This window comes from Ruditapes philippinarum, unplaced genomic scaffold, assembly GCF_026571515.1.
Source record: "Ruditapes philippinarum isolate M1 unplaced genomic scaffold, ASM2657151v2 ctg4383_1_1_1_1, whole genome shotgun sequence".
Taxonomy (NCBI): Eukaryota; Metazoa; Mollusca; class Bivalvia; order Venerida; family Veneridae; genus Ruditapes; species Ruditapes philippinarum.
In genome coordinates this window covers 90,601-118,332 of record NW_026864645.1, presented here as the reverse complement: position 1 = coordinate 118,332, position 27,732 = coordinate 90,601, and the positions used below count along the sequence as shown (strand labels likewise).

Genomic DNA, 27,732 nt, shown 5'->3' with positions numbered 1-27,732 from the left:
ATTCGACGTTCGTTATATAAAGCGTGAAAATCGTGTGTTTTTATTTCGGAGCGCGAGATTAGCGTGGTAACGAAAACTTATTACGTACTGAAAAGTATGTGTATCATGTGTGTTTATTTATCACTTACACTTGAACTGTTGAAGAATTCTGTTAAGACATTCTAAAGGAATATGCCCTTGCAATAAAAACGCTTCTCCATAAAGATAATACAACTCGGCTGATAAACTATCCAGAATAGATCGAAATTGTTGACCTTCAAACAGTTGTATGACATACAAAAGTCCATGAATAGTTGAGGTTCTTAATGAAAGAATGATACAGCCTCTTTTCACACCGATGACTGTAACAGTTGGATTTTCAGTTATTTTATTGAATAAGCTGTCGGTTTCCTTCCGGATGCAATTCACCGGGTTTCCAGATTTCGACAGGGAGGCTTTGAAATGCTCCTCTAAAACATCTTCTGCCGCTTCTCTTGACCTTTTGTTTTTGCAGTCAACCGTTAGTTTGAGGTCAATATCTATAACATAAATGTATTGTATTAAAATGTATTAATATATAAAGTGTAACTAACTAGATTTATGTTGCAAAATGCCGAAGCAACGTTATCCATTGAGATTAAAAATATAATCGAAACATACATTTTCGTGTATTAGTTTCTTTGATTTATTCATAAGTATTCTTACTACTGTGTGTTGTATGTTTAAAGAAAGAGTTTTTTTTCCTAAGAATGATGCAGTATATTAGCTTTTATACTAGGCATCACATTTTGAAAACGACGACTTTGAGTAACCGTAATTAATCTGACAACTGGATTTGCATTGTAACCACTAGAAATGTAATAGGTTTAACTTTTCAAGTAATAATTTAGCAAAAAGTTCCCTTCAATCTATTGGAGTTCCAAAGAACATAAATAATTGACATGTAAACATTGATCTGTAAATTTGCTAAAATTCATAATGTTAATTAAATGTGTTGCTTGAATTTATTTGCAACTAAACGTTTCTTAAATTGCTTTTTTCAAATAGGAAGCTTATTTTGTTGTATTTTTCTTATTTTTGTTAGAGAAATCTGTTCATCAACAAGGAGACATGTGCATGCATTTTTAATATCAGCATAACACATATGTTAGCCGCTCTACAAACACAAATATTGTTTGTTTCTGCTTTTTGTTTTAGATATTTCTAGCTTGAGGAAAGTATTTTGTATTTTGCTGATTGTTTTTGTATTCTATTCAGTTAGTAAACTGTAAAACACTTCTAAGAAACTTTAACTTTGTTTCTCTACGGAACATTAAAGAAACATCAAACATGTCACCGAAGAGTTAAATGCTACTATCCAAAAAGCCACTAAAGTACATTCCATATGGTGCAAGAATAAGGAGTCTATTCGTTGCCAAAATCTAGCCTGTTGATCTGAGTTGAACATTTGGTTAACGGACAAAATACAATTGTATTTCTTTGTATGTAAACTACAAAGTTGCATTCTCGGATTGAGTTTGCCGATTAAACATTGTAAACATGTTTTTCCAGCAAAATATAAAACGACAAAATATTAACCGGTATTCTGAGAGTAGCAATACCAAGTGTTCATCATAACATGCGGAATACTGATTGTTCTATTTACGGCGACAAAACAGAAGTTATTTTCTTAGCTTTACATTGCCAAACCATCTGATTCGGATCAGCATCATCCAGCTGGACACGTTTTGCAATTCGAGAAAAATAAGGTCCGCCTATTTCCCCGCCCATTTCATCATCGTAAATAAACATATTTATCCGCTCGTTTTCGGTATTTACCGTTAGCGACAAGTTCTCCTTCTGCAAATAAAGCAAGGAAACAAGAACACACACTGGCGCAGCTTCCGTTAACCACACATATCAAGGCAAAACATTTTGGAGCCTTTTAGTTTTGTAAATCATAAACATAATTCCTTGCATGATTGCCATTTTATGCCTTTATAAAATCAACATCAGAGCACTTTAAATTATTATAGGCCTGTATATTTTTGAAAAGTTGTAGAAATCCAATATCATAGAAAAGAAAATCAGAAAAACTCACAAGGTAACTGTCTCAATCAAACTTGAGGGAAAATATTTTTAGGGAGCTAAAAGTTTTGTACAGACTATGTTTAACATGCTTTTTTAAAAGACAAATAATTTCAGAGACATAGATAACAGAGATAGGCAACTTCCAAGCCAGTTAAGATATTAAGCATACTTCATTAACTTAAAAATTGAAGCAAGTAAAACTTTTTAACCAGATATCAAAATCAGTTGAATAATACATTTTGTGAACGCTTATGAGTTTATCTATGGCTGCAGGTGAAACTTTTTACAGTTCCCTTTTAAGTAAATGATGCATCATGTTTCAAAGTGAACTACTTATTCTGTTTCAGTGGATATGTTCTTCTATGTTATTTTAAGTGAAAGACTAATTTGTCACCTTTGATATGCATGAGTGATATTTCATGAGAGTGTATAGGAGCTCCTTATCTCTGTGTTTTGCCTCGCTGATAAAGTTACTGAAGGGATTACAATTTGCATGGTAAAGAGTAACATTGACAGTTAAGCTACTACCTAACTATTTTCAAATTTTCAAGTCAACATCTGGTAGGGATTTTGACGACCAGATAACAATACAGACCAATTCTGGCAGCTGTCTTTCCCGGTAGTAGCATTCTCTTAATTTTATGTTGCCAAAATTGAAATCCATGTATCGCATCCTAGTACTGACTGCTTGATGTAAAACAAGTGTAAAAATTTCTGTGAACGGATTCAACAATTCGTACCGTTACATTATATTATAACCACTTTTGTATTTCTTGAATATCCTGTGCTAGAATACGTTTTAACAAAATCAGAGGATATTCAACGTCAACCATAATGCAGTTGCTGTAAATGACATAATTATATAACAGTTGTATTAAATCTGAAATATGTTTGTTCTCATAAATATTGTACAGAAAGAGTTGCTTCTCTTTATTTTGTGCTCTCGTAAAATTGGCTCCGCCTTTCAAACTTTGTCTTATTCCGTAATTTTGCCAAGTTTGGAACTTGCAAAAATCGTTTACAAATGTAAATCGCGTTAGTTAGAATGTAAAAGGCAAGTGTGGTGTTGTTAATGTGAAATTAACAACTGATGCAGTTACATTCTTAACGTCAAGATGTACGGCATGAACATATTGTGTACGTTCTATCGTTTATATTTCTACACGTCGCAACCTTGAAGTTATACATGTCTAAATACAGCTTGTTATACATTTCTAAATTCAGTTTGTAATTTATCTAAGTTGCATGTTACCAGCTTCCATGTTGTCAAATCAAAATAATCAAAACGCTTAATACCAGTACAGTATATCACTCTCGGATTGACAATTAGATTTTCTCATCTGTTTAGTAGAACAAGTATGAATTGTCAAGTTTCAAAAGCTGGATTTGTGGCTAGGAATAGCCTCCTTACAAGAAAATATTACAAGCCATATTACACTGAGGTCTTGAACTATCTTCATAATTGCTCATTAGCAAATATAGGAAGTGGAACACGCCCATCCAAGGAAACAAATTTTGATTAAAGAATAAAACTGTCAAAAGCCGAGACCAGAACGTAAATTTGTAAATAAATTGCAATTCTTCACTGCAGACAAAAAATGCTCAAAAATACAGAGAATCCGTTTGGACTGGAGGTGGCAGCAATAGAGTTACAATAACGTTGGAAGTAAATTTACCCTGCCGGCAAGTTAAAAGACAGTTAACCAAAATACTGATAATTTAAAAGATAACAAGCATTACTTATTAAGTAAAGACGTTGTGAAACATTAAAAATGAATAAAAGGAGCAGAAATGGGAGGAAATTATTTTTTCTCGCGCATTAAGTAACATCGCAGCAGCTCACAACAGAGATTGGTATTTTGTATCGCAAAGCATAGTCGTTTTGTCGGAGGTACTGTCCTTGTATCAGAGAATGCTTATGACGCCCGTTTGTTGACGCCACTTCCTTCCCGATTGGTTATAATGCTTGTAAATGTATTGAAGCTTTAGCTTTATACACTTTAAGGGTAACCTTTCATGATGTGTTAAATATATATTATACGGAACTCAATAGATAAAAAATGTTGTATTTTTACTTTCTCCTCTTGAACAAACATTTTTTACCGTTTAAGCTTTACTGTTATCAACCGGTTCAATACAGAAATGAATCTGTTGTGCTCATTTTTGATAATTATAAACTGTCTTGTTACTGAAAAATAGCCTTTACTCTGAATAAGCTTTAAGAATAAATGACAGATTATCAAAGAGTAACTTTATTAACATGAAAATGATCGGAAAGCAGAATTAATATTTTGTTTCAATGACATAGTCAGAACGCTAACATGTACCTAGTATAAACCTAGTCTCCTCGTTACAGTTTTTATAACCAGATATCTGCATCAAGACGTGATAACGACCTTGCTATCCAATGGAACGCAAAATTATGCCGTTGGAAATAATTCTAATAGAATTTTAAGTTTTCAATTATTGACAAATACAAAATACCCAGGAAATAAAACATACTTGAACTTTAATCAGGATAAAATCTCTTGTCGATTATTAAAAGATTGAGTTGGACGACAAAAAATGATGTGATTATAACATTTGCTTAAGATTATCTGCCATGTTTGAATCGATAAGGCTAGCATTGATTTTAGCGATTGCCCATGGTTATTGAAATTCTACTTGCATTTTTCATAATTATGTATAATCAACCGGACGACGAACGACGTAAGACTTATGTGATTATAAGCTACACGTTGTCAATTTGAGATAAAAATAAAGATCTACGACATAAACATATGACAATGAGATATGTATATTGTTATGAAAGAAAAATATACTGTACTTAAATATTCTTTTTTGACTTTGAGTCCAGTCTCTTCTAATTCTCCCAAATACTTTACTAATCGTGCAATGGTCTCTGAAAAAAGTAACAGTTTCTTGCACATTTGCCACAGGTTTGATACAGGATAGAATAGAATTAAAATATATTATCTAATTGTAATAATTGTATAATATTGTAATGCTTAATTGATTGCAAGGAAGAAAAAATAATATGGAAATTAAAACATCTTCAAACATATCAGTATATACATGGTAATCTTTGCTTTCAGTTTGTTTACTGGATAATAAATACCTTTATAAAAGTCCTTCAGAGTTTTGGTGGTAATCCGATTACTATTCAATTCTCTTAAATACCGATCAGCATCTTCATCTTCATCGGATTTCTTTTTATATCGATCAATAAGAACTTTGACTTGAGCTTTCTTTCCTCTTTCAAGCGACACTGATAAGCTTGTCAAACTACTGACCAAGTCAGTCCAATATGGTATGAAGTGATTACTGTCTATAGAAATCAATGCATGCTCTAAGTATTGTAGTCGTGCACTCTTTATTAACCTTATGTTACCGGCATCGTCGTCACATAGGTTTGGAGAAAGAATAAGAATAACGGATGCAAGAAGATCTATGTCCCAACTGGAAGGGTCTAATTCGCAGTTGAAGTCTCCTCCAAACATGCTTTCGTGAAATATGCTATCGACATGTGCCATCAAAGTAGATCTTTTCTCAAACAAAAGAGTTTTCAAATCCTTTTCAACCTTGGCAACCTCTTTTTCGAGAAATCCATGTAAAACAACACGCCCCCCTTCGAAAAGCAGTTTAACGTATCTAACATACAACTCAGGATTTTTCTCGAAGTACAGCTTCAGTTCTGGAATAATGAGGAGGCTGATTAGATCTATATGTCTAACCCATAACTTAAACTATTTAGAAGCTTATCATTTCAAATTAAAAGATGTATGCACTAAAATTAAAGATCATTAGACGACAAAAAATAAAATGTATGATTTAGAGATTATTTGTTTGTATCGTATGAACTATGTTATAAAAAGCTACCTAATGTTTAAAATGTTCAATATATAACAATATCAGAGTATTCATATTTTGTATTATTTGTGGCATTTATATAACGTCGTTAAATTAAACTTTTTTTCTATGACTTACTCGAGGTCATTTTAAATACAATTACATACCCCTATGACGCTGGTCAAGATACGTCAAATGGTTCATCAATTTTAAGCATTGGCATAAACAGCCCGCATAGCTCAATCGGTTAGAGCGCGAGATTTGTAATCTCGACATTGTGGGTTCGATTCCTGGGCCTGCCAACTAAAATTACTAATCAGTCTTTCGGATGAGACTTTAAATCGAGGTCCAGTGTATGGGTGCTTAAACACTTGGCACGTTAAAGAACCAGGAGAAGCTTCTGGAATTGGAGCATCTTTCTATTTTCTGTAAATGCACTAGCCTCCAAAATCTAAAATTACAAATACTCTTCTGGAGGACTCGCCCATATGGGCAACCGGTGGTGAGTATAAATAAACGCAAATACACACAAAGCATTGGCATATTAGCCCTGCATTATATTCTTCGCTGCTTAAACACAATGATATACCTTTGAGTGAGGAAGCTTGACAACTGACTATGTACGAGGGGAAGTCAGAAAATATCCGGACTTTGGACTCGTTCTCGAAAACCATTCAACATTTAAAAAAAATCTTTCTACTCTTTCTTCAAAATATTCTCCACCTTTGTCTACGCACTTTTGCCATCTTCGTGGGAGCTTGCTTTTGTATTCCCGCTGTGAACCATGACGTAGACCTATGTTTTAGGTACTGTGTAACAGCAGATATCAAAGCCGCCCTGGTCTTATATTTCTTTCCAGTAAGCATTTTTTTTCGGTTCTGGAAACAAATAAAAGTCACAGGGGGCCAGGTATTGGCTATAAGGAGGGTGAGACAACAATTGCCATTTGTAAGAGTTGATAACCTCCACTGTAGCTGCGGCGGTATGGGAAGGGCGTTATCGTGAAGAAGGAGGACACTTTTCTGTGCTAACCTGGGACGCATTTACTTCAGCTTTTCTCTGAGATTTTTCAGAATTACTTCAGAATAGTACTTGGCGATGACAGTTTGACCTTTTGGCATGAAATGAGTAAGTATCATTCCTCGTGCATCCCAAAAGGTAACAAGCATGACTTTGCCAGCCGAAGGAGACAGCTTAAACTTTTTAGAAGGTGGGGAACCAGCTCGTTTCCACTGCTTTGACTGAGCTTTTGTCTCAGGTTCGGAATAATGAACCCACATCTCATCTCCAGTGATAATGCGGTTCACAAACTTACCTCCTTCACGATTAAAACGACTTAAATGTTCTTTTGAATTGGTTACTCTAGTGGCCTTTTGATCTGCGGACAGCTGTCTAGGCACCTACCTGGCACTTACCTTGCTCATGCCTAGGTTTTCGTGTAAAATCTTGTATGCCGATGCGGCTACCTCCTCCAAAGTTACTCGACGATTTTTGTTGACAAAAGCTTTAACATTTGCTACCATTGTTGGGGTCACCCCCTCAGCTGGCCGCCCAGTCTTAGGCCTGTCACAAACACTTGTTCTGCCTTCATGAAACTGAGAAACCCAGTTGTAGAAGGTTAAACGTGATACACATTTATCAGAAAATCTTTTTTTAAGCATCTTAAAGATGTGGCAGGGCTTTTTACCTTCTACAACCAGAAACTTAATCACAGAGTGTTGTTTCTCTAACAAAGAGTCCATGATTGACGATCAACTATCATATATCAGACGGCATAATCTGTGTATACACAACTATCATTATAAATAAACTGACCACGTTATTGGCGAATGAATGTAGTTTTCACCAATATATAATGTGTGTATATAGCTGTACGTGGAAAGAGAGGAGCATGAAAAGTCCGGATATTTTCTGACCGTCCCTCGTATAATCTCGTATAAACACTGAAGGATAAAGTCTACACTAGTTCAAACTGTAAAATCTGCGCTCATAACCAAGTCAAAAAACTATCATAAATAAATTTTCAGGCCGATCTCTCACCATTAGTAGACAAAAGTCAGATATTGTGAATGAAGCGCTATCGATATAAGTTACCAAGATAATTTAAAGGGACTCGAACTTAAAATTGCTATGGACCGGTTATTGGCTAAATTGTTAATCTGGCCTACTGGATACCTGATTCAAATTTTAAGATACAGTCGAATTATATATGTTTCTGTGGGAACAGATGGGGAAATTCTCATATGTTCAGTAAAAATATTTAAGAAAGTTCAATGTTTAAAAAAAAATAAAGTGGTACGTAACTGATAAATGCATACAAATAACATTTGATTTATCTAAATACGTAAAAACAAGTCATAGCACAAGAAACAATATATTGAAAAAGAAAACAAACCTTTGGCAGTTTTCTCCAATTCCACAACCTTTAAGAAAAAATAACTATAAGCATGTTTCTTTCCTATATTCATAATTAGAAAAAAATATATTTAAACATATAGTATCAATTTCAATACATGTCAAACGTGTTACATGTCACTATTATATTAAGCTAAATAATATAATAATGTTTAATGATATAAAGTTGGGCTAGTTGACCGTTGGGTGAATCGCTATATTACAAGCCTTTCAGTTCAGGTCCTTAAAAAATTTTAGTACTGCTTGAAAAAAAGCATCTCCTTTGACTGTTTTGTTGTTAAACAAAAAATAAAAATATTTGTTTATTTTTTCATTTTATTAATTTTAATGTTCATTAAATGAAGTTGTCTACATGTTAATTGTAAAATATGTTTTACAATTACAATGTAGATAAAAACATTGAAATATGTTAATGTTTTGACCTGACAATGTGAAAATTAAATGCATACAATTCGAATTATATATTTTTATACTCTTTAAAAATTACAAACAATTGTGAGTATAAGTTCCTGCATACTGTGTAGTTTGTACCTTTTCTAACTTCTAAAGTAAAAAAAAAAACACATAGTACTATAGTAAATGAAAGAAAGAAAAATGTTATTCAAATTTGAATTATTATGACAGTTTGTTGCAAATGTTATTTTGCCCAAGAATGGATCAGATCAATAAGTAAATAAGCTATGAAGAGATCAACAATATTTGATATGCTGTATACTTGTGTTCAAGTATCTGTATATAAAAATCAGTCATGACAATTAAAGCAAATGTCACGAATGTGTCGCTAAACTTAATGGTCATGGTCAATTAAAGGTCAAGATCATATCCTGACAAAACTAACATGTCGCCTTTGGTCAAATGTGTCCAAGTATAAATCATAATTATCAAATAAAAAACAATGACAATTCAAGAACATTGCAATACGTTGATATTTTTATGGTCAATGTCAAATATATGTGAATGTCATATTTGAATTAGAGAACATTTTAGTTTTGTTTAAAGTAATACGACCAAGTTTAGATAGAGTTCGTAAATACATAACAAAAATATGTCCAATTGTAGCACAATTCACTGTGTCAACGTCAAATTAAGTTCAAGGTCATGTTCAAATAACATTTTCTTCATATCCTGTCAAAAGGATTGTTGTGATAAAATTTAAAGACAATCCATTTATTATTTACAAAGCCAATTTTAGTATAAAATGTGAAAATAGATCAATTAGACCCTAAAGCTGAGGATTATTTAAGACAAAATTGTAACTGAGTTAGATCGTCTTACAAATAATAAGGTAGTATTGTTAAGAATGAAGACATTCCGGTCATAAATAGCGGGGTTATTGCCGTCAGCGTTGGTTAACCTTTTCGTTTGAATCCATTTTCTCAGAAATTATAACTTGGTCACTTTATTTGTATATTGTCATAATAGGATGCCATATAAAATATAATAAAAACTATTATATGCAAAGTTATGCCCATCTTTTACATTATACTTTTAGCCCGTTTTTTTTGTTCAGGTATATATTCTCAACATAGGATACAGATCCTTCCACAGATGCCCGCGTACTACAGCAGGACAATATGACAAAAGGACAGACAATGGCATCCCATTCCACTAAGTTGACGGACATTACAATATAACTAATTTCTAATATTGACATACGGATTTCTTTCGGCCCGTGGATATACAACTACATATGCTGACCAACAGTCTGTAAACCTTCATGACTAAAGGTCAAATACGCATCACAAAATTTCAAAATTCGAAGTCAATGGCTACAACTTTAACAAAATTGAATGACTCCACATGCAAAATCCTAGGTGAAAAACTACATAAATTAAGCTGATCAACATTTCTGTAAAGTTTCATGACTCTAAATCACATACATTTTGAACTATGCACTACACAAGTTAAAAATGCCAATTTTACTAGTAAATTGCAATAACGATGACAAAACTGAATATATCCACATGTCAAACCTCAGGTGCACACCTTTAGATGCTGAAAAACCTTCTGTAAAGTTTAATGACTATAGATCAAATACATTTGGAGCTACCTGCCGCACAAGTCAATGGCAATTTCTCTTTTATAAACCAATTATGTTACAGAAGTTATTTGGATCTGATAGTTCACAACATGACGGTGCTTCTAATGGTTTACAAAAACGACATGGTGCAAAAATTACAAAGGCATTGGATAAAAACAGACAATTGTGAAACCGACCATTAAAGTCTATAGAAACACTAAATTACCAAGGACAATTGGCGTCTAAATTGAACATTATTGTTTTTTATTATATCAAAAAGAGTTTAGGTAGCTTATCGCATATCCTTAAAGCAAAAAAGAACAAGATATGGACAAAGTCATACAAACGGTGAGAGATCATTTTGACATGTCGTCAAAAGCCTTTGATCATGCAGGAAGATCAGGGACTTTTCATCACTGCCGTATTTGATTTGGGTTTGGAAAAATTGAAAGACAGTGAGTCAAAAGTTATACATATAGTCCTCTTACGGCAAATGGTTTGTTTGGTTCTGGTCTGCAATCTAAATTAAAAAGTAGGAAAGAACTAAAAGACCAGTCAACATATTTATATCCAGAATTCTTTGAAAGACAGAAAAGGAAACCCGTGACCACATATGAAGGAACAAATTTTCAGAAATTTAAAGTACAGCATAATACTGGAGGGCAAATATAGTCTTGTTCATATAAAGCATAACACTGGAGGGCAAAGACAGTCTTGTCCATATAAAGCATAACACTGGAGGGCAAAGACAGTCTTGTCCATATATTGAATCTAGAAGAAGGGCTTTTCCATCAAGTGGAAATAAAAAAAAAAACAGACAAAAAGATTTCAAATCTCAAAGTGTAAAACATAGAAGCACAGGTGCTATATCAACTTTTCGTATCCCAAAAAAGAAATGACCAGTTAAAAATGTTTTTTGTCTAGAGTCCCAGATACCTGTTGGGGTCGTCTCAGATTTTTGTGTCAACGTGGGAAAAGATAACCCCTGATCAATAGGTATTAGGTAATCAGAGAAGGTTACAAACTTGAATTCGAGAAAATGTCTGTATTTACGGGTGTTCGATATACTGTCGATCCAAAAAAAGATATTTCTATAATTTTAAAAGAAATTTCTTCTTTAATAGTAAAAGATGCTGTAGAAATAGTTCCATTAAATCAACAAAATCATGGTTTCTACAGTACAGTATTTCTTGTCCCAAAGAAAAATGGGGAGTTAAGACCTGTCATAAATCTGAGACCATTGAATATGTATCTGGTCAAGAAACATTTCAAAATGGACACATTATCCAAAAAAATAAATCTAATAAAGCAAAACGATTGGGCATGTTCAATAGATGTCAGCGACGCATACATGCATATCCCAAGTTTTCAGAAACATCGCAAATACCTTAGGTTTGCTTCTCGAGGGAAATGCTATCAGTGGAAACTAATATGTTTCGGTCCAACTGTAGCACCAAGAGTGATCACGAAAATTGTATCAGTAGTTGCAGCTCGCTTAAGAACACGAAACATACGTCTAGCAGTATACCTAGACGACTGGTTATGTCTAAATCAAATACATCAGCATTTACTCAAAGATCAATATGATTGCCTCAATCTCCTCATAAAACTAGGGTTTTTAGTGCATGACAAAAGTCCAATTTGATACCTCAACAAGTAATAACATAACATAATAATCTAAAATTTGGTCTTCTCCCCCAACAGAAAAGAGACTGCCATCTTGGACAATGGAAAAAACAAAGCGCAACATTTTCTTCATTTATTAGGTCTCATGACCTCTTGCTTGGAACTTATTCCGAATGCCCGGCCTATTCAGTTTCATTTGCTCATTTGCAAATCATGCATTGTCAATCATCATTACATTTGCTCAACATATTCAATCACATCTAAAATGGTGATAAAATCCAGCCAACATCTTTAAGGGTTATTTGCTCCTTGTTTCCGACCAATCAAGCGTTTGCGATTTCATGGAGAGAACATGTATACGTATGCTTATCAGCCTCTATGCCTGAGAATACTGACATATATACAGCAGTTCCATTCTCAAATTGTACTCATAGCTCCTCAGTGGCAAATGAGACGCTGGTATTCGGAAATTCTAGACTTGCTTGTAGCATTCCCCTCAGACTACCAGTCCTGTAATTCCGGATCATATAGTTTAAGCAAAAACACCAAAATCCACAAATTTTTCATTTAACAGCTTGGATGTTATCAACAGACAATACAGAAAGACTGGTTTTTCTAAAAACACTAGAAAATTGCTCAAAGCAGCCTGGAGATGTGCTACTTAAAGGGACTTTAGTAGCAAATTTAGATTATTCAATAGCTGGTGTCGTACGCGGAAAGTTGATCCCTATTTTTTAACTCTGATTATTAATAATATATCACAGTTTCTTACAGACATGTTACATACAGGTTTACAGTATAGGACAATCAGTGGTACAAGTATATGTTGTCAGCTGTTCATTCCCCTATTGATGGTCGTAAAGTAGGTCAACATCCTTATATAATTCAGCCTCTTTAGGGAGTTTTTAATTTTAGACCTCCAACAGTCAAATCAATTCCAGAATGGGTTTTGCTTTACAAAAAGCACTTTTTGAACCATAACATAAATCTCCCTTGGAGATTTTAACATACAAAACTGTGTTTATGTTTGCAATAACTACTTTCAGGAGCTGTAGTAAATTGCACTCACTGAAGTAAGAAGAAGGTTCAGTAAACATTCAACCGAAAGGTATCACTTTCATTCGTCATGGTTTAGCTAAACGGGACAGACCATCACATTTTGGAGCAACCATTTTTATACCATTACTTCAAGAAAATAAGAAACTGGATCCTAGAAGGTATGTATTTGATTTTTTGAAAGCAACTGAAAATTACATAAAGTCTGGATCGGTGAAGATGAAACAAAGCTATTCCTTAGGTTAAATGAGCCACATAAACCAGTTTGTTTTCAAACGTTATCAAACTGGATTGTTCAGACATTAAAGTTAGCACTTCAAGATGATAAGTTAAAGTTAAAGCTCATTGTACAAGAGCCGTTGTTCCATCTTTTGCATTGTTCAAGAGTGCATCGATAGAATAAAATTTAGCTTCAGCAGTCTGGAGTAGAGAGACTACTTTCACACGTTTTTATCTAAGAAATGTAAATAGTACTTCAGCAGTGTTGAAATAGGTTTTTTGAAATAAATTTCATTTTGACTGTTAGCGAGTTTCTACATTAAGTTATTGAAACTTTTTTTCATAGGTTATGGCACTCGAAAAGTGCATTGGTATAAATATATATACATATATTGTATACATTAGTGAAGATAGTGTTCAGGGAATATAAGTGGACATGAAGTTTTTTTCTGTACATTTATACAAGCGAAAACAGTATTGACAGTGTTGTTCTGTACATTTATGCAAGAGGAAATAGAAATTCTGTACATGGTGGAGAATAAAGAATAAATGTTAATGTAGATGATTTTATTAATAAGTTATATTTACCAGTCATACAAGTTTCCGACCACCATTTGAATCATTTGAATTATGCAATTGTTTTCACTTAATCAGTAAAACTCAAAAAGCATGCTATTTCTGTCATATAAACGCTTGCTTTTTAGTTTTACGCATGCGCCTCGGCGCGTCCGATTGTAAAAAAGGGAAGTAAATCCTACATGTATATTTATGAACGGTAAGTTTAACATAAAGTTTCATAAAAGTTTAACTTGATTACAAAATTTTCAATTTGAAAGAAGATATTCACTTTAAACTTTGAGTACATGTTCGCTATGAAATTTTGAAATGAAAGGAATTTCTAAAACGATTATCATTTTTAATACGGCTAGTCAAATCAAACTAGACAAATATGTTGACTATTAAGGGCAGATAGCCTGCTAAGCACATTTGCATAATTATGCCCCATTTCTTTGTTCATTCTATTATCCACTGAGAAAAGTGTAGTCGTGTCAAACAGAGAGTCGTTTATTTAAGTGTATTTGAATAGTAATTCTCATAGCGTGGAAAAAAAATGAAGAGTCATATTCGACAGGAAATCGTTTAATTATTCGAGTCGGTATGTCTAGTTTGTCTGTATTTTGTACTTCAACACATTTTATCAAAACAAGGTCAATAATACTAAACAAAATAATGTTGAGTGTTATTACGTCATTAATATATTTATCAAAATCTACATTTGCATTGAAAACGTAAAATATAAGTGTCTAACAAAATCACAATCAAGATTTATATGTGGAACAAAGTTAAATTAGAACTTACCTCTTTCTTACATTTTTCATTTGCTTCGTAAACAGCAGAGAGTTCTTCAATGTATTGTTGTATTTCAGACTTTTTGGTAACCACGTTTAGTTGTTTGTACTCTAAAAGTCTCTCATACAAAATTTCCTTTGACTCTGGGTCAACCTTTGCAAGAATTCTATTTAAAATTGCTTGTACTTTCGCAAATACTCTTTCGCATTCATCTTTAGCTAACATAGCCTTATTTGGATCATGCGCTAGCAACTTATTTCTAATATCGTTTAACCTAATAAGGTCAGCTCCTATCGATTCGTCTTTGGGATTGGGGTCTTTTCTCCATCCGCGTTCTGGAACATCAATTTCACCAAGGTATTTAATAAGTTTAATCAATAAAGCAATATCAAACTTGTCTGGATTCGGATTAAGTTCCTGCAGTTTGTTAGAATCAGGTTTGTTAAAAACTTTATTTCTTATTAACTCCTGAAGTTTTATTCTAGTTTCAGGTGAACATAAAAATTTTGAAATGTCTTGGCAATGTATCACGAACTGAAAGGTCTTTAGAATGACATCTCTCACAAGTTCTTTGTACATCGAAATTGTTTGCAGAAAATACGTTCTGTCAGTGAGATTGTCAGACATGTTGATTTTTTTGTACAGCCTAGGCCTCTTAGAATTTGTAAAACACTGTTTTCATCAGTCGTAAGTTTTCACAGAGTATTCAATTAATATTGTTGATGCCCGGCTCTGTAAGAAACAAATATCATAAGATAAAATGTTATGTAAATAAAATTCAAAACATGAACATGGCTTTAATATGAAAATATTGAAACAACATATTATTTTTAAAACAAGTCACTAATACACAAATAAATAATATACATGTAGGACTTATATATATTGTGACTTTGGGTCTGTAGAAGAATACTATTAGATACTGGAAGCATATTGAAGTACAATTGGTGTCTTGGTATACTTATTCTTATTTTGGGTATGCTTAATCAGATAAATGTGGATAACAAACTGAAACGTTTGATATTTGCAATTAAAATAGCCAATAGCCAAAAGAAAGTTTTGGTAATTCTGTTGATTTGGCTTCTTAGGCGGTGTAAGGATCACCTATACTAATTTGATGCTCCGCTTTATTGTCCAAACCTGACTTGTTTAAAACTAAGCAAGCAATTTAATACATAATGATGTAGAGTTTAGGCCTAAGGTGTTCAGTATGACGCCTCCATTTTATTACCATTCCATCACTGGCATCTTCCGCCTTATCATGTAAACATTAATATGAAAGTATTCTGGCTGTCCCTTTTGATCAATTTTCCAAGTTTTAAAGTTCTAGTGATAGCTTTTACCAGTCTAAGTTCCAATTCATCACGTGATCATGACATGACACGCTCTTTGCCATATAAGTCCGCAGTGGAATCTTAAAGTATCTCAATAAAAGACCTAAAATAAATAGGATTGTTACCTGAAGAATTCCTAAGCAAATAAACTAATCTATCCAAGTCCGTAACCTAGATGCTTGGGTATATTTATTTATGTCCTTAATGTTTGACAAACAATATGTGCACATATAAACACATTGGTACTCAATGCAAAAGTGTTGTGAAAAAAAGATAGAATGACAGCATTATTGCTTAACCTAGTAAGTTCTTTCAAAATTTCAGTATTGAATTCATGCAGTAGAATCTTTCATTAGATATCAGCTTAATAATGAAATGTAAAAATGCCTTACAAAATAATTATCATGCTTTGCAAAAATATATATGTACCGTTTTGGCCATGTTTTGATGCTTTTATACATGTTGACCAATTTTAACTAAAATATTGTTATACATGTATTAACTGAGATAATTTTTATAATACTTTTACTGACATAACTAAGTTTTTTAAGAATTTTAAAGAATTTTATAAAAGACAATGTCTTATGTTCTTATCTTATTGTTAAATATAAAAATGTTTTTCATCCGGTTAAAACAACAGTTTTCACACACATTTTTTGAATAACACTGCTTGAAAAGGCGCTGGTTAAGGATCTTTTTGTATTTATCTATTACATTATATATTTTTCAGGCGAATTAGATAGTATTTAAGGTACCGGATGGCTTATGCAGTATCTCCTTTCTGAAAAGTATTCATTTTCAGTGAGGAGACAGAGGTTCAGAGGGCATTGGTTCAAACTCCAGAAGATGCAATATTTTTTTTTTCAATTTTGTCTTTTTTCTTCTTTTTGTTTTGTCAGTATATTATTTACTTTCTTATTTTATATCAAATATTTGTAATTCAGAAAGATTTGAAGTTTAATTTTTTTTTACTGTGAAATGTATGAAATTGGATAGCATTACGAATTAAAATGATTATAATTTAAAGTCATCACGGTAAACTTTCTTTATATTTTTCACAAATGTTTAGAATAGTTTCTAGATAATCATTAGTAAACAATATTTGATGTCCCGATTATATTTGACGAAATCTGACGGTTTTTTCTTACCCCACCCTCTTCTTTTTTGATGTAAAATGACCTGTCTCAATAAACAAACAAAAATCTTTTCATATACATTTTACATTGATTTATTTGAAGTTATTTAAAATCTTTAGTTCATTATAATCACTTTTCAAGTAATAAAAATATTAAATAAGTGAAACTTTTCTACAGATAATGAAAATATAACTGTTGTTGTTGAAACGGATACAAAAGCTGATCTTTACTTGTCCATATTTTTTCAAACAAGTCAGTAAACGTTTGTTATATTTTGAATATATGTCTAGAATATATAAAAGTTTAATAAAATAAAGTTTCAAACGCATTTTCAAAAAATGTCATGAATACATCTAATACCTTAAAGTGAAATTAAAGTGTTTTGCAAGATTGAAATGGCGTTTGTTTTTGACGGTTTTTGCACGCGTTGTTGGCGCTCTATTGTGACGTTACGTTAACAACAATCCAAACGTATATACAGCGCTATTGACTGAATTAAAGACATAGTTTCTTAACTGTACCATTTTTATCATTCTAGATTGTTTTCAGAGCAAAATTTAACAATAAGTTGCTGTTTTTTTATTTATCAGATTTTTTAAACAAAATGACGCAGTCAATGGTTCGGTTTCTAGGTACGGAAGGAGGAAATAATAACAGCGAGTGCATCTGTTGTGAAATTAATCACGCTACTGACCTTCCTTGATGACATAATGAAAATATCCGATAGTGTTACAATTATATACATAAATTCACTTCAAAAAATAAATATATATAATTAAAACTAAACGAAATCTGGAAAACGTTATGAATCCGTGGAATTCATAATAATGTGTGAAATTAAAATTTAATGCTTTTGATACCTTTAAAAATGCAAGTTATCGTAGAGTGTATTTTTAGCAATTATAGAAACAAGATCACTTTTTTTTTCAGAAAATTTATTTTTTATCTACCTTAACACCTTAATTACCGTGGAAAAACATATTTGTGCAGTGTAAGAGAACCCAGCTTATTAATAAATGTTAGAATTATGTCTGCTCTGCCACATTGAATCGTATCAGATCACACAATCATTTGACTAACTACAGAAGATATGTAATAAATCTTCTAATCCTTGAAAAAACATTCAGGACATTTCTGAAAGGTAACAATTAGGTTGGAAACAAAATACTCATTTCATAAGATTATAAAAAAAACTTGTTAAATTTACGTTATGTAAAAGCTTAATTGAGTACAAGTTACTTGGAATACCGATATAACTATGCATGTATAACACATATTTTACGTTGAATAAAATACAGATTTCATTTGAACTTTTATCTTCCATTAAATTTCATTGGAATACCAATGCAATATTTTTTATTTATCTCGAGTTAAATGTATAAAATATATAAATTATCAAAAACAGGTTCCTAACATCAATATTTTTTCTTAATACAAAAAGAATATATATGTATAATATTTTACTCGACATTATATTTACATTTCATTTAACCATTTTTCTTAACTCTTGAAAAGGAATATTAGAATAATGATAAACATAAACAAGGTGGTTATGATGGCCCTGAAACCGCTCACCTGTATATAAAAACTCTCCATGACAAGGAACAAATAATACTGTTAACTTTAAACAAAAGCAGATTTAAAATCCAAATCTTAAACTGATAACACAATGTTCATATTTGTATCTGAAAGGGTGCATGTGGTAGCTATTGCTTAGGAAAAACAAAGTTCCATAAGATGTGATCATTTAAGGAAAATAAATGACACCCCGGTGCGAGGCCAATTTTAACCCAAGGGTTCTTATATGAACAAAGTTGGTAGACACCTGCTAGAATATTGTTCATGCTAAATGTCTAAGATGTAGCATTTTTGGGTATTTTAAAAGAAGATTTTTTTAAGTTTTCACTTTATACATATAAGGAAAATCAATGAGCTCCGGGGCGGGACAAATTTTGACCACAGGGCTTTTATTTAAACAAACTTGGCAGACACACACTAGAGGATGTTTCATGCTAAATATCTGAGCTCTAGCTATTTGTTTATTAAAGAAGAATTTTTCAAGTTTTCAGTACATACATGTAAGGAAAATCAATGACCCCCTGGGGCGGGACCAATTTGACCCCAGGGCTTTTATTTGAACAAACTTGGCAGACACATACTAGAAGTTGTTTCATGTTAAATATCTAAGCTCTAGCTATTTGGGTTTTTCAAAAGTAGATTTTATAAGTTTTCACTATATACATATAAGGAAAATCAATGCCCCCCGGGGACAGGACAAATCTTAACCTCAGGGCTTTTGTTTTAACAAACTCGGTAGGCACCTAATAGAAGATGTTTCATGCTTAATATCTAAGCTTTAGCCTTTGTTTCTTTAAGAAGATTTTAAAGGTTTAACTAAACACATTAAGAGAAATCAATAGCTTGTATTTGGAAAAACTTGGCAGACGTTCACTAGAATATAATTCATGCTAAGTATCTAAGCTCTAGGTATTTGGCTTTTTCAAAAGAAGATTTTTGAAGCTTTTTACTATATACATATCAGGTTATCAATCCCCCCCCCCCGGGCGGGGGCCAACTTTAAGGGCTTTTATTTAAACAAACTTGGTAGACACTCATAAGAAGATGCTTCATGCCAAAGCTCTAGCTCTTTGGGTTTTTTTTTTTTTAATTTTCGTTCTGTTGCCATGGCAACCAGAGTTGCAAAGTATTAAATTCTTTAAAGCTTTTCAAAGGTGACCACCAAAGGAACATTCCTGTGAAGTTTGGATGAAATTGGCATAGCCGTTTATAAGGAGATGTCATATAAGGCCAAAGATAGATTTCATGTATTCATAGACTTTGACCTTAAACATAGCCAGGAAACAAGATAAAGGTGTCATATCAAGTATAGTTTAGTGTTGACAAGACTTCAAATACGTAAAGATCATTATATATTAACCGTTTACATCACATATCATGCAATTTATGAAACCAGCGCAGAGCTGTAAAAAAGAATCAAAGCCTAAACTAAAGCACTATATTATGGTTTATTGAAATGGAAACGAATGTAATATATTTCACATCGTCTAAAAATATTTCATGTAGAAGTAGAAGCGCCGGTTTGGCCCCACGTACTGCGGAAGCACGACGGATTCTATATGGAAAATGATATCATCGATCTTTAAGCGGTTTTGAAAGGACGGTACGTAGGTCTGTAGAAAGATTTCAGGAAAAGCTTAAAAAAATGAACATTTAAATAACAATGAAATCTTTTATTATTGTTCCAGTTTAATGTTTGTTTGTTATGGGTTTTACGGCACAACGACACAGTATAGGTCATATCGCGACGTTCCAGCTTAATTGGTGGAGGAAAACCTCAGGTGTCCTTCCGTGCATATTTCAGGCACGGATGGGCACCTGAATAGAACCACCGACGTTCCGTAAGCAAGCTGGATACCTTCCGCACATGACAGAGTCCAAAGTCATTGTCGGGATTCGAACCCACGGCGGTGAGGGGCAAGTGATTTGAAGTCAACGACCTTAACGACTCGGTCACGGACGTCCCTTCCAGTTTAATATTTTGGAAGAAAATAATATTGTTACTCAGTAAAACGGTAAAGGTTTTAAACTAAATAACAAAAACAACTAGTCCCATATAGGATACTATCAAATATAGTGAAACCACATACGTTATTTACGAACAAAGCGTTAACCTGTTTATCTCCATAGTTAAATATTTTGCAACAGAAGTATCTTTGTCATATAATAATCACCATTTTGGATGTAGTCACATGACTTAAGAATATAAAAAATAGTGACCTCTGGCTTCTTACCGATTAGCCAATACGCACGGGCGTATATAAAGAACTGAGTCTAAATAAATTAAATTGATAACTTGAGAATAGCTATTTATCAACATTTTTGTAGCTTCTAATTGATTCTATGCGTAGGGTGTTACCTTATTCGAATATGTGTTACCTATTTTGATAATGTGCATACACACGCAATCAATCAATCAATCAATCAATCAAGTGTTATGTGAAAAGGGAGTAAGCACATATGAGCAAAATAATTATATTGCTTTCGTCTATCAACGGGAGAATTATTCTATCGTTGTTTCGGTCTGGAATCCGAGTAATCAAAGGTTTTAAGAAGGTATGTTTAAAACAAAATTAAACAGAAAAATAAAATGTTTGACGTTACTACAGAGCTACGGAGTGACGTTCACAATATAAAAATCTGATATAGACGATTACTTTAGAAAAGGTGTTTCTGATAAATTATGCTTTGAATAATAAATGTTATAATGCTAATAAACCTCGTCAAACCCCCAATAATGATAACAAAATGTCCAATTTATTACAATCATCTTTCCAGCAGAACCAAAATCAGTGAAAACTAAACATTTATTTCATATTTTTACAAGTATATACAAAAATTAAGGCTTGTCTGCAACGTACGATTTGTAACTCAATCGAAGGGAGTTGATCATTGATATTTCATTTATATTTCACATTGAAGTTAAAAGTCAGTATATTATTTTTAAGTTAGTAACATTAATTCGTCTGATATTCATTTCAAATTGGGCAGAATAATTTGGGCCCTATGAATCAGATCTTTGCATATCAATCGTCACAACCCATACTCAACTTATGTTTATTGGACCGTTAAAAGAATATTTAAAAAATGTAAAAGTTATTTCTACTGTCTTATTTTATTGAAAATAGAAATAAATTGCAAAGAAGCAAACAATGACATTTGTTCTTTTTACACGCTGTCTCATCTATACATTTATAAAAACATAGATAAATATACAACGAGAACAATGTCAAGCCATATAAAAAACTACTTCTATTTTCGCCGACTTTAGATAATGAGTTGGCGGACGAGTCTTTCTTTTATGTGCCTTAGAATGAAATCACTTAAATGTATTTCGAATGAAATTTCAAAGAGTAGAGTTGAAAAGAAAAAATGTTAAAGACAATAATTATTTTCTTTATCATTGACAACATACGCATACAAAACTATTTTTCAGGGAGCTAAATGATCGCGCGATACTACATTGAATACGACAACGTATTGTTACGCTAAAAATCAAGGCTGTTGTGTTTGTACTATCGTCCTTCATCATTTTAAATTGACATTTTACTTGATTATATCTCATTTTAAGTTCTGATGAAACGAAAGAAAAATAACAATGAAAGAAGGAAAGAAGTACAAATATTGCTACAATGCAGCAATTGATCAGAAGCTCCGGGCGAAAAATGCGCTCATTACAGATACCTTACCAAATAACTCCTACGCACAGCTCATGTTCTATTCAGATTAAGTAGTATTGTACATTATTCCGAATGTTTTGTAAATATTTTTTTTGTATAATTATACATATACTTATCGTATGCACTGTCCATTACAGAGGGACCAGATATCAAATTTTCAAAAACAAATTGCTTTCACTGATGCCCACGTGGTAAGGAAAGTAATTCTATTGCATACAAACAAGACTTGTAAATGTAATGTGACATGACAGTACTAAAACAGTGTCACTACTGTAGTCATTAATACAAGATGATAAATATATCAAAACATGTACATTTTCTTTTTCATCTATAATCCTCCCCATTTTCTACAAATATAAACAACTAATCACGGTAAGAAATATTAAAATCCATATGTAAATAAGCCAAAAAAACAACAACTTACATTGACTATGCTTATCAAATTAAATGTTCTTTGCATGTTTCGCATGGTATATCACGATATAACAAGATAGGTATTGGTGCAAAGCATCAAAGGGTGTCCAAGCAAGAAATGCAGCAAATGACGATGAACTAGTAAATATCTGATGACAAGATATTCTTATAAAGTGTTCAGTGGTTAATTGGACTTTACCAGAATTGATTATCATAGATAAATGGGTGGACAAAAGACGTTGTTGATCATGAACTTGGTAGGTTTGCTAGAGATAAGAAAATTGAATGTATTTTCTTTGGAACATACAAAACAATAGTCAAAATGAACAAAGTCTTCTTTTTTTCATTCATTATCATAATTGTTACAAATATACAAATAGTAACAAAAGGGACTAATATAGTAATATTACATGCATTTTTGTCATGTCAAATTAAAAAAAATGGTTTCTTTCAATACCTGGGATTTAAGATTTCAAGTCCCAGATAAATACTGAAAGTAGAACACACAGGAATGAAAAACAAATTGGGATGAATTTCAAAAAGACCAAATTCAGGAATTTTTGTTTGTTATACACGTTTTATGGTGATACATTATTTATCAATATAATGGAAGACTGTTACCTGAATTTAGGCCGGCATGAGGAAATTCACTTACATCATGTTCATGGGAGTCAAGATATAAAAGCTACTAAACATTGGCGATATATATAACGAGCTATTGTTAATTGATTTATTGGGAGGTCAATATACTATTTTGTAGAATTGCTTCAAAACCCTCTATGTTTACATTCCATAGCACAAACTGCAGACAAAAATTTTTGTTGTTAAAATTTCACACAGTATTCCTCAAATCAACTTTCCCTAAAAACCACCATAAAACCGTTTGCTTTCAAACAAAAAACAGAGAAATTTCGGGAAATAAAGGTCAATTTAAATATTCACAGTAAAAAATGTCAACAGAACAATCAGGGCCGTAAAAAAGAAAGGAGCTATATACTGGAAAGAACCTACAGACCATTTCAAAATGATAATACTGTGATATAACAATTCGTAAAAAATGGCCTTCTTAAATTTTTACGATAAGTTTATTAAGAGTGCATTTTTTTAAAATATGTTTGCATTTCATTACCTGCAAAATTCTCCAGTTCGTTATTTATAACCATAGCGCGACACGAATGATCATTTCATTAAGAATAAAACTACTTCTATAAATTGATTTTTGGACTTTCACAATGTTGAGGTCATCGGGCTATTGATAGCTTTCGAATTCATGTACAATTTCATCCCGTTCTCATTCATTAATATGACATGCTGCGAATCACCGAAGGAGAAACCAATATATGACTTTACATAAAAGAAATCGGAAGGAGTTCTTGACTCCGAATTTATTTTTAGCTGTAAATCGAAGGTATTAATTGATAAAAATCGGGTCCATGGGCAAAAAATGGTAAACACAAATAGCTCTGCGCTTGTGGGCGCGGAACAATAAAATCCATCTTGATTACAATAGAGACGCAAGGCTATGTTTTGTTTTTCTAATAGTAATTATCTTTTTGAAATATTTAATACGGTGTGCACATTAAACTTCCTGACTTCGTGCAATTCCTCTTACATTGATTACATTGTACGTGGTGTTATTTTCATAAATTTAGATAAAGACAATAAGTGTACAATTAAATGTCATTTCACCGCTTAGATATCCCATGCATTCCGTGTTATAGCACGGCGTTATATTATACGTAAGACTCTGGCTAAAGACCGTATACTAAAAGCGCCAATGTACTATCTGTAAAATTACTTACTTTCCTTCTTCTCTTTTCATTTCGTCACATATTAAAAGGAAATTCCAATCCGCTATTAAAATAATCCAAACATCTTGGCCTTTTCCGTCATTCTTCGATAGTTTTATGCGGTAAACTTAAGCTACAAAATAATAAAAAGTGACATCAGTTCAGTTAATTTTGGTGTGTTTTAATATTTAAGAATATTGCTACTTTGCTCTGACGGTAATGATTAATATGTTGTTAGACAATTCTTGTCACATGTATATGAACATACTGCTTTGAGACTTGAGCCCGGGAACGAAAGTGACTGAAAATATAAAGAAAGAGGTGGACGCCACCGCCTTCTTTATATCAATTTCAGATGATGTAATATTAGAAAAAGCATGCAGTTTAGTAAATTATGAATTGTGTACATATTTGTATGTCCATAATATTACTGTAAGTGTAACAATGTCAACTACTAACGCATCGCATATAACCTGGGAATTAAAATACCGTAAATCTCAGATACCACTGTTTATCCCTGAATGAATACACAAATTTTGTTGTCAAACTATTAACACTTCTGATAAATTCATATGCCTTTCAACAATGAATTTGAAAGAAAAACATTTACTTACTTCACTACTTTTCATTTCGTCAAATATTGAAGGGCAATTCCACTACATTTGTAAATATAATTGCAACTAGTCGGCTGTTTCTAAATATTTCGATTATTAGTCATGACACGCGGATCAATATTGGTTGTTCACAAGACCAAGTAGGGTGCAATTTGTTATATCTGAAGCGTATCTTTTTTAAATAGTGTGTACATCTGGTCCCTTTTCTTATGATTTAAGTGTATTTTGCATGACCTCATTATTATTTTTTTGATGACATGACAGTCAGTATTTGATATTATTAGTACTTTCTGCGGACCTCTTTGGTTATTGAAGGGGTATAAAGCTATACAAATATCTTATGAATTATTTACTTAAATTTAGAAACAATAAATTTTAGAATGTTTCTATTATTTAACACCCATTAAGACCGTAAACACAGTAAAATGTTCATAATGAAAAATTATGTGTAATATTTTGTGTATGTTTTTAACCGTTTATCAATGATTTTGTGCATGTGTCATTCGCTTAAAAATATAAATACATATTTTTTCGTTCAAGCATAATATTTGAATAATTCTTATTCAAAAGTGTTAACTGCAGGGTGTAAATTACAAATTCAAAAACATATCGGTGGACATAATGTCATTTAAACATATTGTATTTTGTATTAAATCTAACTTTGTTTTTCGTTACTGGGTTGACCATGAAGATGTTTGTACCGCATGTAAATGGTGTCCATAATCTTACCTTGGATGTGACTTATTTGTAGAAAAATATCGGGTACACAGAAAATGACAGTAGGTCTCATAACTACGAAAGACCGGTGGGGACATTTCAACTTCCCGATTTCATCTCTATGAATTCACGATTTCAACTCCATGAGTTCACGATTTTAAATTTATGAATTCACGATTTCAACTTCATGAATTAACATTTCAACTTCACAAATTAACGATTTCAACTTCATGAAGCTGAATTCGTGAATTTCGTATGTTGAAAACGGGAATTCACGAAGTTAAAATTGTAAATTCATGAAGATGAAATAGAAAATTCATGAGTTCATAACTTTCGTGTATCACGACTACAAACATGGAATCGGCATGTCAATAAAAAACCGGGAACGGTACACTTGCAAACCGCATGGTACTTTCGAATCTCTACGAAATCATCCCCAAAAGTAATCTATATACCAAAATCATGTAATAGTTGAACCATTTATACTAAGAATTGGTTATTTTCTTTTTGGTATTACAAACCAAAATCAGCAGTGCTTAAATATGCCATAAATAAAATATTGTGAAATATTGAAGAAATAAAATGCTTATTTTCATTTTTCGTATCTTGACTGTAAAAATCATTTTGTCAAGGCAGTGAAACATAAATATATATTGTGATTTCACTAGTGTCTTTCATGACATCTTTCTTATATACACATGCATTCACAAAATTAAAGGGGAATTCTTTCGAATTTTAAGTTCAAAAAGAGAAAAATATATAATTAACAGAAACTCAAGTTTTTGTTTTTCCATTTTCATCTCGTAGTATGAAAAGTATCATATTTCATTCTTATTGCTTTTTGGCATTTATAACAGTTATAAAATGATAAAGTGTTTGGTACAAAAGTAAAAATTTACCACATTCTTTGCATTTTTCTGCTTTGACGAGAAGTAATTTAACATTCAGTAAGCGTATTTTCCTCGATTGATAAACACTTACCATGCTATTAAACTATTATTGAAACTCAAGTTTGCCTTTTCTAAAGAAGGAAAATTTGTTCGCGTCTGAGTTTAAAGAAATATTTATTTTATTGTACAAAACACGGACTTCTCTTTAAATCATAGAAAACATTACAATCAACCTTAAGAAGGAAATAATCTTCTTTAAACTATTAATTACGAGCATAAAAGTTAAAATGATTTTTAAACTTTGAGAAAATAACATTCGTTTGATAAAAAAATATTTCTAATGTGTTTATGTAAGTTTGTAATTTTGCTTAGACGGCAATCAATATGTTTTGTAAAATAAGCAATTGTCACATGCTTATGAGGCGACCCCCTTTTTACAAATTTTACCAGATTTTATGTTAATTTTAAAAGCTGATAACAGTGCTGAATGTTATTTGTGATACATGTTTTGCCAGATTTCATCATAATACAGTATAACTCAAGTGTCCGTTCGTGTCTGAAATAATGCATGGAAGGGCACCTAAGGTCTTCATCCACCAATAAACCTGGCAAGTCTCCAGTACTGACCTGTACTGTGACGCAATACTCAACAAAAAAAAACAAAGTTTTTCTTTGTCAAAAGTAATGCAATACAATGTTACTTTATTAATTTTCACATCCCTGCTTTCAGAGATAACTTACAAATTTATAACCAAGCCCCGATTCGTACGAAACAGGATTCCATAGGAAAATTGAGCTTAAGATATATACGTTGTAAAGAGAGAATTGATAAAAGTATCAGGTTCCGGTTAAATATGGTGGACATTTCTTTCTCCGAAGAAAATATGTAATTTATTTTGTTGTTCGACGATACCAAGACGGTAATAATCAATGATTGTGTAGAAATGTAAATGTGCTATTATAAACTTGTCTTGATGGAGTGATTGAAATATAAA

The 27,732-nt window shown here is 32.2% G+C and overlaps 1 protein-coding gene across 1 annotated transcript; it reads right to left on the bottom strand.

Moving 5' to 3' along the window:
• Positions 1-66: 66 nt before the first annotated feature.
• On the bottom strand, positions 67-15,310 carry LOC132726382 (uncharacterized). The gene is made up of 5 exons (XM_060711701.1): positions 14,594-15,310; positions 8,294-8,321; positions 5,168-5,743; positions 4,877-4,951; positions 67-518 (listed from the first exon to the last, which is right to left on the bottom strand). The coding sequence occupies exons 1-5, from the start codon at positions 15,209-15,211 to the stop codon at positions 121-123; spliced, it is 1,695 nt and encodes a 564-aa protein (XP_060567684.1). The 5' UTR covers positions 15,212-15,310; the 3' UTR covers positions 67-120.
• Positions 15,311-27,732: the final 12,422 nt, after the last annotated feature.

What these genes read in the sequence shown, in the direction of transcription:
- LOC132726382 (XM_060711701.1), bottom strand. Translation starts at nt 15,211, where the DNA reads ATGTCTGACAATCTCACTGACAGAACGTATTTTCTGCAAACAATTTCG. An exon ending in ATGAAAAATGTAAGAAAGAG is followed by an intron (nt 8,322 to 14,593) that starts GTAAGTTCTAAT and finishes TTTTTCTTAAAG; the next exon opens with GTTGTGGAATTGGAGAAAAC. An exon ending in TCTGAAGGACTTTTATAAAG is followed by an intron (nt 4,952 to 5,167) that starts GTATTTATTATC and finishes TACTTTTTTCAG; the next exon opens with AGACCATTGCACGATTAGTA.